This window comes from Hippoglossus stenolepis, chromosome 20 (assembly GCF_022539355.2).
Source record: "Hippoglossus stenolepis isolate QCI-W04-F060 chromosome 20, HSTE1.2, whole genome shotgun sequence".
NCBI classification, from domain to species: Eukaryota; Metazoa; Chordata; class Actinopteri; order Pleuronectiformes; family Pleuronectidae; genus Hippoglossus; species Hippoglossus stenolepis.
The window spans coordinates 5,749,717-5,767,225 of record NC_061502.1 but is presented as its reverse complement, the minus strand read 5'-3'; the positions used below and the strand labels follow the sequence as shown (position 1 = coordinate 5,767,225).

Genomic DNA, 17,509 nt, shown 5'->3' with positions numbered 1-17,509 from the left:
TTTCAGCAGTCCATCCGCCCTTTGCTTCATGTCTTCCCCACACACGTCTCCCCATTTCATGCTTACGTTGTGCTATCAATAAAGGCAAAATACAGAAAAAATATCTAAAAACAAAACAAACATTGCTATCCCATAATACTGTGAAATGAATCATCCTTTAACTGTTCAATGCACCACTTTTTTAACAGCTGCGATAATGCAGATATATTGTAATCTACATTTTAACGTGCAATATGACTTAGCCTGTATGACCAATCTACGCCTTGATTTCACACTGTTTTATAATGGACATCTACATTCAGAGTAACAGCCTCTACTGTAGCTGTGTTTAAGCCCGATTAAGCCACGGTGATGCCAGGATCCATCATCACTTACTGGCTACATATACAGATAAACACAGGATTACACACATATTATAATGTGGGACTAGAGCTGTGTGGATCAGATACATGTCTGATCAACATTTCATATACCCGGTAACGTTGTAAAGAAGAAATATAATCTGTCGTTCAAAATGAAGCAGAACTTTTAACCCACAGAAACAAGAATTACAGCAGAGGATGCAAATGTTGTTACAGCGAGCAAAGAGTTTTTGAAGAGGCGAGAGGCAGACGTAGTGGGGATAGGAGGGATATTTCTCCTGATGAACTTTATTTCTATATTTGTTGAAGACCATTTGACAAAAAAGATACTCAAGGACAGAGAGGACGTGTCGGGTGTAAAAATGACACGCTGCTTTGACAAACTCGTTTTTTGTCAGTGCAAAGGAAAATAAACTGAGCAGGATAAAATGTGGAAATTTCTTCTACAGGTGTTATGAATTGACTTTTCTTCCACAAACCTGTTTTCCATGTGTTTTTAATTTTAGTCTTGTCCCAGTTTTTTTTGCTTCTCATGCAGGAATCACTTTTACGTTTCAGGTTTTTCCACAGGCGAGTCACAGATAAGGTTCTGTTTTCTTCAAAGATTAATACAAGGTGAACGTTTCAAGACTTGGCAGGTCTTTTCCTTCAACCAAACAGCGGCTTCCATCTGTGACTCGAAAGCATAAATCTGCAATTGTATCTGAGACATAAGAGGCACAAAATGGGTCTTAGCAGTTTACACCACAAGTGGACATGCAACAACATTAGCATAAATTTGAAGTTGAGCTTCCCTCCATTTAGCTCTATTTTGGTCTGATCGCCATGAGGGAAGTATCTGGCTCATTTGCTTCCAAATGCTTAAGAAAGTTTGTCAACTAACTTTTAACTCTAACGTTTACTGCTAACGGCACAGTAGTACAGTGGTTAGCACCTCACAGCAACAAGGTTGTTGGTTTGACTCCTGCTTTTGCCAGGGTTCTTTCTGTGTGCAGTTGTACATGTTCTCTTCTGTGTAGGTTTTCTCTGGGTATTTCAACTTCCTCCCACAGTCTGAAGACATGCAGATTGGGTGCACTGGAGACTTTAAATTGACACACATAGGTGTGAATGTGAAAGTTGTTGCTTGTGATACGCCAGCAACGTGTACAGGGTGTGCCCCCGTCTTGCTTGTATCCGTAAGCTTTCAGAAGACGTGCACAAATATGCTCCAAATTTAAGTAGGGTGCTGACAGAAGGCTCCATTTCCATATATGTATCTTATTTTGAGCATAAATAACCAACACCTTAACAAAAGTCAAAATGCAAAAAAAAATTACTTTGTATACAGCAGTGACGATTTTGTGCCTGAAGAAACCTGCTGATGAATTAACTTAACAGACCACCATGAGAAGACAAGGCTTTGTTCCCCCCCAGATACCATAATGGTCTGAGCTATAACGTAAGAGTAAGGATGGCTCTCATCTGAACAGGGAAAGGTTAAGTTAGAGGTGAAGCTCAAGTGCAACATGGAGAGACTTCAGAGTGAGTCTTAGATTACAAAACTGCCTGTCCTCTCTGCTGTGATTTCATAAGAGGCTTTGAGAGATATATGACTGCGAGTGCGTGTGTGTTGGTGTGCTTTTACGACTCTGATCTTCAGCCCTGATCCAGGAGTCTGAGGGCTACAACACTTGTCATTAAGGCATGTCATTCAGTACAGTCAAGAATCCTGTTAGTAAACAAAGCCATGGCAACCGTGGGACTCGCACTCTCTCACGCTCGCAAGTTTGCACTCCCGCATGCAAGACTGACACGCGCCAACACACACATACATGGTACAGCAAGCTTTTTCTGAACTAATCCCCGTCTTGTCATCTGCCTGGATATGACCCAGAAATACAGTCACTGGAACAAATAGGCCACTGTCATATTAATCTCCACCTCTGTAAATTGATGGAAATATGATTTGGTGCATTCACAGTAAGCCATGTCTACCCGCTTCCCCATTTCTCTCTCTCTCTCTCTCTGTCCCTATGTCTCTCCCTCACAACGATATCTTAACCTCCCCTTAACCAAATCCCCAGTCTTTCTTCTCATCCACAGTGAACAATGAGTCGAACATAATGCAGCATAAAGACAAATATCTGAAACCCTGTAATTGCGCGCTCAATCCGAAAAGACATAAACAGGTATGGGAAAAAAGCAAAGCAGGGAGACGAAGGAGCATTCACATGCAGATATTCTCAGTGAAAAGCTTTGAATGTGAGTCGGACTAAAATTACAGAGATTCTGTAATTGCAGCTTCAGATAAAGCGCAGCACTTGGCAGGTAGAGTAGGAGTCTGCAGAGATGTGCCCTCATTTCTACACCGACACAGCTCTCATGTGTGTGAGTCCTTTTTAAGCATTCATGCGTGCTTGCAAGTGAGCGTTGTGTGTGCACTTGTTTGTTTGTGTGTCAGACATGCACTGTGTGTGTTGGGATGTGTGTGTGTGTGTGCGCGAGAAGGGGGAATAGGTTTGAAGGGTTAATTAGCGTGCTGTCTTAAACGGTGTGCAGTGACAGGAAGACAAGACAGGCTGTCCTTGCCAAAATCACCTCTACACATGCTGCTCCACACACATATACACACACATACACACATGCATTTGTTCTTCTACCTTTGTGAGGACCAGTTTTAGGGTTAAGACTGGGTTTTAGGGTTCAGGTTACAATTACGTTTACACTAAAGGGCATAAATGAGTGTCCTCACAAAGATACAAGACATACACGCACACACATGCACGCACACAAGCACGCACACACACACACACACACACATACAAACACACACACACACCTAAGTCGCTAAAGCCAAATCAGTTTTCCTGTTGCTACAGCAACAGCATACTTTTATGTCAACTGCAACCTAGTTACTATGGAGATATGTATACAAGAGAAACTCTGTGCCGTTGTAGTCAAGGGCCAGATGACAGCATAGCGTGAGGGCCTGACACACATGAATACACGCACACGCACACACACACACACACACACACACACACACACACACACACACACACACACACACACACACACACACACACACACACACACCATGTCCTCTTCCTCCTTTATCCATTTTGTTCTAACACAGACACAGACACACAGCTCACCCGAAAGGAAGGGATTCACATGCCGGTCAAGGAAAGCATAAAGAGCTTCCATATCCTCTGGTACAATCTCAATCAGCTAAACACGCAAAGCGAGCACTGGTCCTCGCTGTTTGTCCCCCACCCACCAACCCCCAACCCCCTGCAGCCCTCAGGCAAGATGAAATCTAAAGTCTGCTGGCATCTGTGTTATTAAATCCTCCAGTATTAATTTTGTACTAATTGAGTGAGGGATTCATTCCCCGTTTACCCCGAGTCTTTAATGGAGTAAAATCTGGATGGGAAAGCCGGTATAAAAGACTGCATCGAGACTTAAATCAAAAGCGAAACGCTGTTCCCAGTGGGGCTGCACAGAACGTCACAGCGAAAGAGAACTATGAAAGCAGAGATCATCAACTATTGATAAGGCCGAATCTGGTACAGCTGTAGACAAAATACGGAATACGTTTGACTTCAAGTTAGATATGCCTAAGAACAGCTGAGAACTGTCTGGCTGTGAAATAAGTAATAACCCCGCACGATTGAGTGAATAATGGGCCTGTATTTACCACATGGCAAAAGTGTTATTTTACCAGTAAGAATTCAGAAAGACTGAACAAAAAAAAGACCGAAAAAGACTGATCAACATTGGCTTGAAGACTTGGGAATTACTTGAAATTTCCAAACTGAGTTGGTTTTCGAGCAAGGAATATCTCAGAGGGGACAAATAGGCCAGTTCTTGAGACTACTTGCTCCAGGACATATAATAATAACACTTTAAACTGTACATCTGTAAACACATATTATTATAATTTTTTGGTATAATTGTATGTAGAAAATACTGTATCACTAATTTTGTGACGGGACTTATGACCTATACTACAGCCAGCCACCAGGAGACAATCGAGACGCTTTGGTTGCACTTGTCATTATATACAGTTTATAGCTCATATACTATGAAATAATAGCTTCATCACTGGAATACCTAACACTGCCTAATATCTATTCTCAAAAATATTTTTGGACACTTGAAAGAAACATTATATTTAATGATGACTGCTATATTCAGCACTGCTGAGCTAACTCAGAGAATGTCAATTCACTTCTTGACATATAAGTTATTGCTAGTTACACTTTGGCTGCTGATGTTGGGTAATGCTAACTACTACACCGACAGAGCAAGTTGCTGCACAGGCCTGAATGTTCCAGAGATCCTGGACATGTTTAAAAGTATGATAGAGAGATTTGAGCAATAGTTTCCAGCCTGCCAGCATTAGCTGTTGGTTAGTGCTTGATTGCTATGTGGTTATGTAAAGACAGAGTTTATTCTAATTACAAAAGAGCAATATGTGATATCTCTTGGGAAAATGTGAAAACAACTCAATGTGCTTTTCATTACAGTCTATCTGAGCATATGCCCTCAAAGGTAGGCTGCAGTGACAGTTGCGCTGGATCTGTTGATCCTTGAGTGATGCTTTTTTCGATTGCCTTAATTAAAGGGAAATAAACACATCTTTTCTGCAGCCCTTTTTTTTCATTCAACAAGATAAGCCACAACTCTAAATGCATAATTGTTTCATGTTGACTTAACAAAAGCAGTGATTCAAGAATGTCCCTAAATAACTATGTCAGAATGAGTGTGGTGGACTGAAGAAGAATTTGGTTTTCAATGTCAACTTTAGATACTATGTTTAAGGACAGAGGTTTGATACAAAGCCTTTCAATCAAAGGAAATTCAGTATGACCCAGCATTTCTCAAAACAACTGCTGACGTCTTTACCTGGCTCCGGTCTTTATCCACCTTCTTGAAGCACTTGTTCAGCGACAGATTGTGGCGCACCGAGTTCTTCCAGCCTGTGGGGGCGTTTGCAAAGTATGGGAAATGCTCCAGGATCCAGCCGTAGATATCCTTAACAGGCAGCCGTTTGTTTGGTGCATCCTCAATGGCCATGAAGATCAGGCAGCTGAAGGAATACGGTGGTTTTCGGTTCGCCCCCGCTGCCAAATCGTACGCCGAGTGTGCATCGCCGAGCAGGCCGTCATCTGGGGACGGAGACGAGGAAGGCGAGCGAGGGTGCTGACCGTCGGGGTCCTGTAGAGGGGAAACGCTACGCAGCCCTGAGTGGCTGAAGCTGTTGAGGAGGTCTGTGCTCTCGTGGAGCCAGGAGAGGCTAGTGAGCTCCTCATCCTCAGCCTTGGAGAAGGAGGCGGACAGCGACAGGGAGAGGTCGGCTGCCTCCGCCTCAGATGCTGCTGTGGCAGCGTCCCCCTGCCGGTACGGCGGGCTCATGCCCTGCGAGGCACTGGCTCCACTACTGGGGCTTTGGGCCTTCTTACTGGGAGGCATGGTGGGTCCCATCCAGCCCAGGGCTCACTCCTGGAGAAAGAGGCAGAATAGACAAGAGAAAGGGGAGGCCAGAGAGAGGCAGAGAGGGAAAAAGGTTGAAGAAGGAGCAGGGAGAGAGAAAATAAACAAGGTCAGTGTGTGAAATTCATTTGGCTCTTTACTTTTGGCCAAAGGGAGACATGCAACAAGAGTTTGACCACATTCTGGATAATGTTGTATCAGATCTGTGGTGAAAAGTGTAGATCATCATTTTACTTTGGGGCTTTCTGTCCAATTCTGACTGGGACTGCAAATTTAGTGCTTCATTGGTTAAGGAAAATCTTGCCTTGTACAACAACCCCCTAATTACTAGCCTACCAGCAAAATTACATGGCGTTGCTGTCATAACATATGAATGCTGTTAAAGGGCTTATAGTTGAAGGGTCACAGAAGGGATTCTGTCCCTTCAACATTCGACAGCAGGAGAAAAATGAATTGTCAAGGTTGAAGCCTTGACTGAATAAACTTAAACTGCTGGACTTGGCACCACAGCAGGGTAAGTGTGACCAGAGATCATTGTGATCGGGAGCTTTGCCAAGAAAAGAACGAAACAAATTGGGAGTGCAAGTTCAAATCCAGCCCCAGTCTAATCAGACCATTATTCTCTTAACATAAGAGCAATGCTGTGCTCGTTAGATGCAGGCAGAGTGTGGTAAATGAAGGGGAACGGCCGAGAGTATCACACCACAATCAGAAGCCTCACAACCAGGCCTTTGATTGTCCTCTAGCACAGACAGCGGTGAGAAGGACCGAGGCAGCACCCACAGCAAAATGTAATCTGCTCCACACACCCAGTGAACATGTTTCACAGTTTGAACACACATACACAACCTCGGATGCACAGGTGCTCTCTCTCTCGCTCTCTCTCTCTCACACACACACACACACACATGCAAATGAAGGCATGGACCTAAATCTATAAGCACACCACACATTCTGTCAAAACAGCACAGATGCCCCCCACAAGAAACAAGTACAAAAAAAGGTTGCATAACTAAAAGCATGTACACACACATGCCAACATGGATGAATACACACACACGTATGAAAGCGCACACACACATCCACCATGAGAACATTGAATTAAGTCCAGATATATTCTGTCTGGTCCCTGTGTGGTGCGATTGCTCTCTAATCCAAGGTGATCATCGGCCGATCTGTCCCCTCACTCTGCGCGATTGACTGACAGCTGTCACCCACGGCGACCCGCTGTGCCGTGACAACTGTCAGTTCGCTACAGATCCGGCCGCCATGTCACCATGGCAACAGAGCATAACAACTCAGCTCCTTTCTCGATCTGGTGCTTTTTTGCCTTTTTTCATCCATCCGCTGTGTCTGTCGCTCTTCCACCTATCTCCCTGTCTCCTCTCTTTTTTTCCTTACTTTTCTACCAGCGCTGATAACTATGCTTAACAGTGTTGATAGGCTGTAGTGGAAGGACTGAGCTAAATATAGAATTGTGATGTATAGCTGTTGCTCCACGTATCGTCGGCCATTCCTATAGTCACCCCGCTGCTCCATCTCTCCACAGCGCAGGGAAACGCTCGGCGGAGCTGAATGTCTTTGATCACCCTCTCCACTTCTTCCCTCCTCTCTCCTCTCGGTCCTCACACTTCCTGACAGCACACGTGCTCATTCAACAAGCTGTACCTGTCTGGAGGTACAGCATTGTTGCACCAATATTGACATTGAGTGTAATGAATTCAAATTGCCCCAGTGACGATAGCGCTGCAGCTGAAAATAGTGAACGCACAATCAAAGGGATGGGCGAGGTGGAAAGGGGGATTTGACAGGCTTTTCAAGGTGTGTGTGTGTGTATTTATGCAAACGTTTGACAGGCTTGTCACGATGTGTGTGTTTGTCTTGGGAAAAAAGTGAGGGCATCGTAGTGACATTGTTCCTGGTAGGAGTCTACTGGAATGCAGCGATGGCTCTGATGCTCTCTTTCTCTCAATCTCCCTCTTCCTCCTCCTTGTTATGTTGCCATAGCGGCAAGGGGGCCATGAAACATTACGGCTGACAGTAAAGTCATCTCATTTTACTGTTGCTATGACAACAAACTCCTCACTGTTGGTTGGGGCCAGCACGAGCTGCCGCCCAAGCCTCGTGCCTGGGTGTGTGTATGAGTGGATGAATTTGAGTTTGTGTGTATGCGTGATTGTGTGTGTGCCACCATGTCTCCCATGGGCTCTCATAAAGCTTAACATACTTGCTCAGCTCTAAACAAACTTTCATGCAACTACTACAGCGGCCCCTCAGGAGCAACTGCTAAAGGACAAAGGCAGATATCGCTCAAGTTCAGACTAAATGACTGCTGCTGTGTGTAAATGTGTGTGTGGGGAATGTGTTTTTAGTGTGTGTGTGTGAGAAGCATCCTCACATTTGTTTGACAGATGGGACTGTGCTATTCTCTCTGTCTTCTTCATTCCCTGGATCTCTTTGTGTTTGCATGCTTTGTTTTCATTTGTGTTCATCTCTGTTTGGCATGTCCACATTTGGCTGAGTGCGTTTCTTTTTTGTGTGCGCATCGTGTTACGAGTACACTCGGACTATCTGTCTTTTAAGTACACTCTTCATCCAAAAGTCTGTGCATACCATGAGGTGTGTCTCTGTCCTCACTGTAACTCTGGCACCACACTGGTTCTGTTAACACTCTGCACCTCGATAACGGGGATTTTAAATAATGCCGTTCAATTAGAGTAAATGGCTTTTTCCATTCAAAACGCCAGTCTCGAGCAGTGGGTGATTGGTGGTACACTTAAGTCAGACGATTCCTATTATTATTACGCTGCCATGAATGTAGCCTTCACAAGTCTCTGACAGCAAACAAAAGCAGAAAATGACTGTGGCAACTGTGTTAGACATTCAAACTCCTACAAACTCCACGATTGACACAGCCGTCAATCCAGTAACTAACAGCCAATCTTTAGATTTAATGAAAACAGAAATGAATCAAGAGCAAATCATTTAAACAAATTCTTAAAATAGATAAATCTTATTTTTCAATTATGGTGAAATTGTATTTTGGTCATACAATCTTTTTTTGTAGAACTAACTTTGGTCCATGGGAATCTAAGGTCCACTTATTAAATCTTTCAACCGTATCACATGGTCTTTATCAGCGAATGGATTTTGCTCAGTTGCCACGGAGATAAATCTGCTGACATGTGAGCTCTTATGATTTCATTCATTGCGCATAGTGATGGCTTAGGGATGGTTCAACATTTTTGGAAATGCTCATTCTCGTGTCTGTGTATGGCACATACTGCATCAGGTTACCGTGAGCAGCCAGTTAGCCTAGCGGAGTCTCCGCTGGTTGCCTGGCAACCTCACAGTACATCCAGGGAGTGACTGGTACATAACAGTCTGGGACATAACCCTATATAAAACTGCAATGGATTAAAGAAGCAAAATACAACACGTCCACTGGTGTGAGCTTGAGTGCCGATTGTACAGTAATACCGCTGGACAAAGCCAGGCTCTATACTAAGCTAAGCTAACTGACTGTTGGGGGTCGCTTCATATTTAGCACACAGACATAAGTGTGGTATTGATCTTCTCATATCCCTCTTAGCATTAAAGCAAATCAGCATATTCCTAAAATCTGGCACTTTTAGTTACAAGTCACAAGCTTAAATTTTGGCCAATATAAAACGAGATCCCCCCCCCCGAAGAAACTGACTTTCTGATCATTTATGCTTTTCCCAGGACAAAGTTGTCACAGATGTCGATAACGGATTATTGACAAACCCAAAGGTCCACGTCATAAATCTTCTGCTTGAATCCAGTCGTATTGAGCCTCAGCAAACAATGTTGTGCAAAAAACTGTTTTTATGGTCAATACGCTTTGTTGTTGTCATGTCTGCAAATATGAAGGGATAGGGCTCAGTGGTATTTCTGGATTTCAAGAGCTAATTGCCCAAAAAATAACATGATCCAATCACAGATTAGAAGTTCTGACAGATATTTCTTAGGCAATCAACAATAAACTGTCAATGAACTGAGATGAGGACTTTGATTGTTTTTGGTTTTGAATATGAGCTTAAAAAAAATCAATAAAATAAAAGTGTTCATTTCGAAGAAAGTCATTGACCTTGGTGTGTACCTGCTGACCTCTGGCCAGCTCCAGCCCTCCGCAGCCTTTGAAACTGGAGGCAGAGGCCATCAGTGTTTACACCGAGTGGAGAAAGGTTAACAAACTCCTCCGATAGTGGAGAGGGTGTAGGCTAAATCATGTGCTCTAATTGACAGCGTAATCATCTTACACTGCATTCATGCTCTCGCAGATACTTGTCTAAATCACATGCCACATTTACGTAATCCTCAGAAGATCTCCGTTCCCTGTTGGCAGCTCTTTCTGTCTGACTCGCAGGCATTTTGTGTGCCTACGCCAGCAGCAACATTTCAATAATGCACTTCAATTCGCTGCCTTTTCCTCGAGTCTGCTGCAGCATTAGCCAGACTGACTTTCGACGGAATCCTCAAGTCATCAAGTTACAGAACCCCCAAAACCACATCAGTGCAGAAATATTAAAATAAAACCAAGATAGGCTTATGACATGCTGTCAGCAGCGCATTTATGCTCTGCTCTGGGCCTCGGCGGACTGGAGCAACAATTACAACTTTGTCAGTTTGATCGCAGCTCGTGGCATGTGTTGCATGTCACATCCGTCTGCTCCTCGCTTTCCTGCCAGTCTTTACTATACAGCCCAATAAAGTCAGTGCCATGAAAATAATCCCCCCTACCCCAGAATGGAGTAGTAATAGTAGTGTAGGAGATAGCAGCGAAGAATGGAATAGTGGCTGGTAGGAGTTATTACTTTGCAGAGGGGTGAGCTGAACCTTGTGGCTCCTCTGGCCACAGTGATAAAGCAGGGAGTCAGATGCACCGAGGCAAAACTAATCTGGAGTTTTGATGACAAAAGGACGACCTTTATCCCTCCTACACATACACAGGATGGATTGAAGGGGAGAGGAGAACCAACAGAGAAAAGGAGAAAATGAGAACTCTCTCAGAGGCTGGAAAATAATAACTTCTGCTACATATATGTCAACACCGGTTGTAGGGAGCCTAGTGATGTTCTCCATTTTCTGCCCATGAAATCGTTCTCCCCCCCACCCTCTGTATTTCCTGCTCTCCCCAGACGACAAATATTAGGGTTCCACAGGGCTTTAAGGAAGTGGAGCAGGACCAATCACATCCTATAAGGTCTGACTGTGTCTTCCTTTTATGTCATCCGCAGCAGCAGAGTTATGGAATAGAGGTCAGGGGTCAGGGTGTCCCAGAGGACTGCTCCTGACCCCTGGCTCCTGCTCTCGGCTGCCTGGCAACTGGCACAGCGCGCCTGCACACGCATGCATGCACGGGCACACAAACACACACACACGAATATGCCTGGATTCAGACTTACACAAATAAACAAATCCTGTCTCCTAGAAATGACGTTCAAATACAACTGATTTGCAACGGAACATTTGTTTTGTAGGAAACACAACATAGATCAGTCAGGGTCTTTCTATGTGGAGTTTGCTTGTTCTCCCCGTGTCTGCGTGGGTTTTCTCTGGCTTCATTCAACAATCCAAACACATGCAGATTGGGGTTAGCTTAACTGGAGACTCTAAATTGACTGAAGGTGTGAATGTGAGCGGGAATCGTCTCTGTATGTTTGCCCTGCGATGTGCGGGCGACCTGTCCAGGGTGTATGCTGCCTCACTCCCACTGTCCAGCTCCCCCCACAACCCTCAAAGGATAAGCTGTATAGATGAAGGATGAATGGATGGATGGATGGATTAATAACAGAGATTCTGTTTTCTATCAAGATAATGAGGATGTTAAAAATATGTTGATACTGATAGGTCTGTAAAATAACTACAACACAACAAATTTGTTTTACAGCCAAATATCCCATCTTCTAGTAGAACGTCCACTTCTATTAACAGTATTATTAAGGTGAATTCATAATTTCCACCGGTCCACTTGGGTCCGCTATAGTCATCCTAACATAAATGTCTGCTAGGGTATGCACAGACATCCGTGTGGACAAAAATGGCCCAGACTGATGCTGACACTCATTTAGTATGAATGGAACCATGGGCATGTACATGTGACCGGAAGGAGTAAGCAACTCTCAGTGGATACGGAACCCGGACAGTGTGGTTAACCATTTAAAGTATTTACGGTTATGTGTTTATTTACACCGTGATAGTGGTTTTAGTTTATTTAACTAAAACCACTATCTTTCCCGGAACCAAAGTGCGTTTGTCACCTTAATATATGTCGACTTGATGGTGAAGTTATATGAAGTCACCAGTCAGAGGCATTGATCCTATGCAGTTTACATGAATGTCTGTAGAAAATGTATCAGCAATCTAGTTCTTTAAGTCTGGACCAAAGTGGTGGACAAAGCATCAGACCGATTTTCCCCCATATCAGTCAAACATTCATTGGTTCCAGCTTCTCAAATATGAAAATTTGCTGCTTATTCTGTTTTGTTTAATTTAAAATCTTTAGCCTTTGGACAGTTGATTAGAAAAAGATATTCCCTAAGGCTCAAGAAAAAATAGTTTTTTCTTTTTTTTTTTACAATCTTCTAACAATTTAAAGTCTAAGTAATTCCTGCATTAATCTGGAAATAACTGAGAGATTAAATATTAATGAAAAGAGCCATTAGTTGCAGTGCTGTTAGAAACTGTCCAAAATACAAAACCAGGCACAGCATGATGATGTACGGTGTAAGAAACTTCACCATTTGGTTTTATGGTGAAAGAGGTCAAGGCCCTTGTGTGCAAACTCAATATTATAACTCTGAGTCCAGAGCCTGTTCTGCCAGAGGAGTAAACATTACCCCCTCTGTCTATTGGCAAGCAACTAAGCAGATAATAAGCACATAATATACAGTATATTTAGAGGAGCTGAGCCCCAGAACTTTCAAATTGAAAAATGATGGCACATAACACATCAATGGGGCCACTGCTTACACCACACTGTTTTACTGAGAAAACGTACGGTAACTAAGAGGCAAAAGCTCAGAGAGGACACATGTGATGTACGGTGCAAGAAAATCAAACATTTCCAGTGAATAATTCAAGACGGCACACACACACACACACACACACACACACACACACACACACACACACACACACACACACACACACACACACACACACACACACACACACACACACACACACACACACACACACACACACACACACACACACACACACACACACACACAGACGCAGACGCTGCCTCCGTCCTCCAAAGTAGGCTAACCAACAAAGCAAACAGGCATTTGCATCCCGCAAACACAGAGTAAGTTTGGTATGATTCATCAGCAGCCAGCGATCATGAAGTCACGCTCACCCTCGCTCTCTGAGGATGGCGAACAATCAGACTCAGACACACAAACACTCAGACGCATATGCACAGAAATGCACTCACACAGAAAAAGACACACGAGAGCTAACTGAGGTTGCGAATGTCGGCGCTTGAAGGTGACTTGTGTGTGTGTGTGTACAGCCTCGAGGTCCCTTTGTGGAGTGTAGGGTTGGAGTGGGTCTGTGTGTGAGGGTGTGTGTGTCTGCATTCTTTTTTGTGGTGGACTCACTGTGGCAGTCAGGTCAAGCTTAAAAAAAGTCCAGGCCCAGGGCTCCAGACTTCCATGGTAATGTCCATGACACACCACGGGCCGGCATGCAATCACACAATTGTACACACTCACTTGTTCAGTCGCCTGTTCAGTTGCTCATTCGCTCGGTCCACTCTGTTCGCTCTCATTCAGTTCAAGTCAAGTTCAAGCCAGTGCACTCTTCTGGTACAGAACTTGGCATGTACTACTAGATGCAAATAGGGTGAGGCTTTTATGTGGATCAGGTTCCAAACTAAAAAAAAAACATATTTGATGAGCTAAGAGAGTAACTCTGTTGAGTTAAGTTAAACGTTCATGCAGCCAAGACATGATTTAACTAATTAAAGCTTGTGAATATTTCAACTCTGTTATTAATTGTCTTTCTACAGAGCAGGAGCCAGTTTAATCCATATAAAACAGAAATGTAGATATCGTATTTACATGTTTGTGTAAACAATAACGAAAATCCATTTCTTTTCAAAATGTTTGAGAACAAAATAACACAGATCAAAACAAGACAAAACAAAAATAAGAACGATATCATAAAAAGGAAATATTGAAAACAAACAAAACCAGTTAAAAATTGGCCATTAAAAGGCTTTCCTCTAAAAATATGTTTTAAGCAATAATTTAAAAAACAGTCAAGAAACAAAATGATATTTAATGAGTTTTAAAGAGGTGGTTGAACCCTTTTGAACTCTATAGGGAGCCAGGCTAACTGTTTTCCCCTTCATCCAGTCTTGATGCTAAGCTATGCTAATCACCGCCCCACTCTATAGCTCTACACACACACACAGACATGAGAGTGGTAACGATCTTTTTATCCAACTCTTGGAAAGAAGGCGATTAAAGCACATTTCCTAAAATTCACTTTCCCTTTAATGTACTCAGTGGTGAGACATATATTATGAAATCATCAGCTCAATATAACGCGAAAAATGTACAAAGTGGATTTCCATGAAACTTAGTGGAAGGATGAGACATAAGTAAAGAGGGAGCCCATTAAAGTTTTGGTGTGGCTTTGGACAAAGGATCCAGGAATTTGTTTTTCACTTTCAGTTTATCATTGCGAGACAGGGTGTTGTTTTTTTTGGACATTTTCACTGATTTCCCAGGAAATGATTCATTGGACTTTAATTAAAAACATCATGCATATTTAGGGGAGTGATATCTAAGTGTGTATTCAATTTGGTGCAGCTTGGTTAAAGGTGGGGTTATGCGCCATTCTAGTTGCATTACGCACATCTTAAAAATGTATGCTCAGCTTCAATTAGCCGATTAACTTGGGCCACCTAAAAAGACATGTGGTGTGTGAAGTGGGACCAGCAGGACATGTGCAAAAATGAGAAGACTATTTTATTTTAAAGTTTTATAAATGTTAAAAGTGGAACCTAAAAAAATAAATAATATAAAATGAATTATCATACTGGATTTTGATTTAATAAAAACGCTATTAAAACCTAGATGCCAAGAATTACAGTAATAACGATAAATGGATAACTCTTCCTATCTCACTTTTGCCACCTTTTATTCCTCTCCTCCTTCAACCCTTCCCTCCCTCACCCAGTCGCTCCCTCACTCCCTCTAAGGCCTCCCTGTCTTTTCTCTTTGACAGTGAGCAGGTCCCTGTTGGCACTCTTTGCTCTTTTACAATATTGTGGGAAAGGAGAAAGAGAGGGAGAGAGAGTCGGAAAAAGAAAGAGAGAGCAAGACTTGCCAGAAACACTATACAGTATCAAAGCAGCCAGTGCACAGCCAGCAGAGCTTTGATAGCAGGCAGGGAGGGGTCCAGGTCAGAGAAACGCGAGGAGAAAGCCTCGGTGAACTGTTTAAAGAGGGGAGCATGATCTATCGGGATGCCTACATCGAGCGGAGAGTGCGGTGGATGAAGCTTTGAGGTAGTGAGTGTTTTCCAGCTGGATGTCCTGCAGTCAAAGAAAAATTAAGCAGGGCTCCCTCTCTGTGTCTGTCCGTCTCTTTCCTCGTTCTCTTCCCCCCTCTGGCTTTTCCACTTATCTTTAACAAACAGCAGCTCAGGCTCTCAGCCACTGGCCGACAGTTTGTCCCGACAACAAAAAACCATGGCAACAACCACTGGAAGAGCCTGTCCAGTTCCAAAGGTCCGCCCTCTCTGGCTTCTCCATCTCCCTCTGCTCTTTGAGTCTTTGGCAAATTTGGCCAAAATGAGAGAACTGCAATCAATAAGCGTGTGACCTAAATATTGGTGATATAAGGTCGCGATTGAGCAACTGCACAGTCTCGTGTTTGGTTGAGAAAGCAGTTTAATATTGAACAGTTTGTTAGGTCACCTTTGGCTGAGGGTGGCGATGTGTTCAGGTTGAGATGAGAAAGTGATATTTGAAAATAAAAAGTGAGAAGAGAAGGACAAGGAAGTGAGGCAGCAGCTTGTCAGTAGCCTGTACTTTCCTCTCCGGCCTGCCTTTGCTGACGATACTTACACCGCTTCTGCTGATGATACAACTCTGCTTACATCCTTCACTCCTCCCTCCCACTCCTACAAGCTGTTTTTAACACGCTCAAGATACCTTATGTCAACTGAAAAGTGTTCTGAATGCTGACAAAACAAAATTCAGGCTGTTTACAAACTCACAAACGGGCTAAAAAAAGGAAAAAGCGCTATGACGAATCACAGTAATATGGGAGTTTCAAGGGCTTTTTGTCTCCGCAACACAAGATAGACAGAAAGTAATGGCACATCACACACTAAAGGAAATTATCAGGAATATTGTGCCAAAGGGAACAATCAGAAAGCAATGCTTCACCTCTCGTGATCTCATGGGGAGGCAGATGAAAATGAAGAGTGTGGTGCAACAGTTTAATGAAATGCGGCAACATCAAAACTATGTAAAGATATGGGCATTTATGTTTACATTTTATGAAAAAAATTCAAGTTCTCTATAAAGTATTTGATTGTATTTGTTTTTTGTATTTAGTCAAACAACAACTTAACATATTCATGACATGACTTTGTCACAAGGGTTTGATAATGACATCTTAGGGACCATTGACATTTTTCTTTATGTATTGGCCAATATATCGATATCTAAATTTAATAAAGTCCCTAATATGGTATCGGCCTGTAATAATAACACAAGCAGAAGGCTAAAAGAGTATGGATGATAAAATGGTTAAAGAGACAAGGTCAACGCAAGTTGTCTCTCTTCAGCGAGTGGTGGAGGGAAATTGTTCACCTGCTGTTGTCAAGAGCCGTACGCCAGCTAACATTAGCCTCAAGAGCTAAAATGAAACACTCCTAAATATGAAACATGTTTGATCATTCTTTAGAAATGTCGCTGTGAAGCGTCTGTAAATTGTTTGAGAGGTTTCAAACTGTATTTCTTTTCTGTATTTGTACGCCAGTAAAACATTCTAGATTCGATTTTATATGGGATTTGATTTGATAGTGTAACAGTTCAGAAGAACAGGAAACACAGAGAATCAGGGATGTTGCAGCCCCAAGATGACTTCAGATGTGATCTGATGTAAATGTATTTGAGAGTCAACTTGAGAGTCGACAAGCACATGTGTGCAGTCCACTCACACAACAACTGAAAGATTGACAAAAATAAACCTAAGAAAGATTCAAATGTCTGCAATTTAATTCCTTTAATGCTTAAGCTGAATGGAAAAAAATGGATTTCCTGGAAAGTATGAAAAACTTGTGCAAAGGAGTATGGCAGCTACAATGTATAATAGGTTTGGTCATTTTAAGATGAAATCAGGTTTAATTTAGGACACAAGTCGTATTTCTCATTATGCTGCGACAGATTGTTTGCACCTGTTGCCATGATTATGTTGTTGTCACATGCATCGTCCCTTTTTTGTCCTCGCCTCTGTCGCACTGAGCTGTGTCACTGACTGTACCTCTGTCTCTTATCAGATTCACCTTCCACGCTCTTATTCCCCACAACAGATTACCATAAAAACACAGTATATGGCCATTCTGGGTCCACTTATTCACAGTTTTCTTACATTTCTTTAAGAAAAATAAAG

General features: G+C 42.8%; 1 protein-coding gene across 2 annotated transcripts in view; it reads right to left on the bottom strand.

The window, feature by feature from the left end:
• Positions 1 to 17,509, bottom strand: part of ches1 (checkpoint suppressor 1) — a 58,623-nt gene that overhangs the window by 25,036 nt on the left and 16,078 nt on the right. Inside the window, exons 1-2 of one of the 2 annotated variants that reach the window (XM_047337953.1) lie at positions 13,589 to 13,861; positions 5,256 to 5,852 (exon numbers count right to left, since the gene is read on the bottom strand). In XM_047337953.1, the coding sequence (XP_047193909.1) occupies positions 5,256 to 5,834 (579 nt within the window). In that variant the 5' untranslated portion in view covers positions 5,835 to 5,852; positions 13,589 to 13,861. Of the gene's footprint in view, positions 1 to 5,255; positions 5,853 to 13,588; positions 13,862 to 17,509 lie in introns of those variants that run through there. The other variant, XM_035143442.2, reaches the window with a different exon arrangement.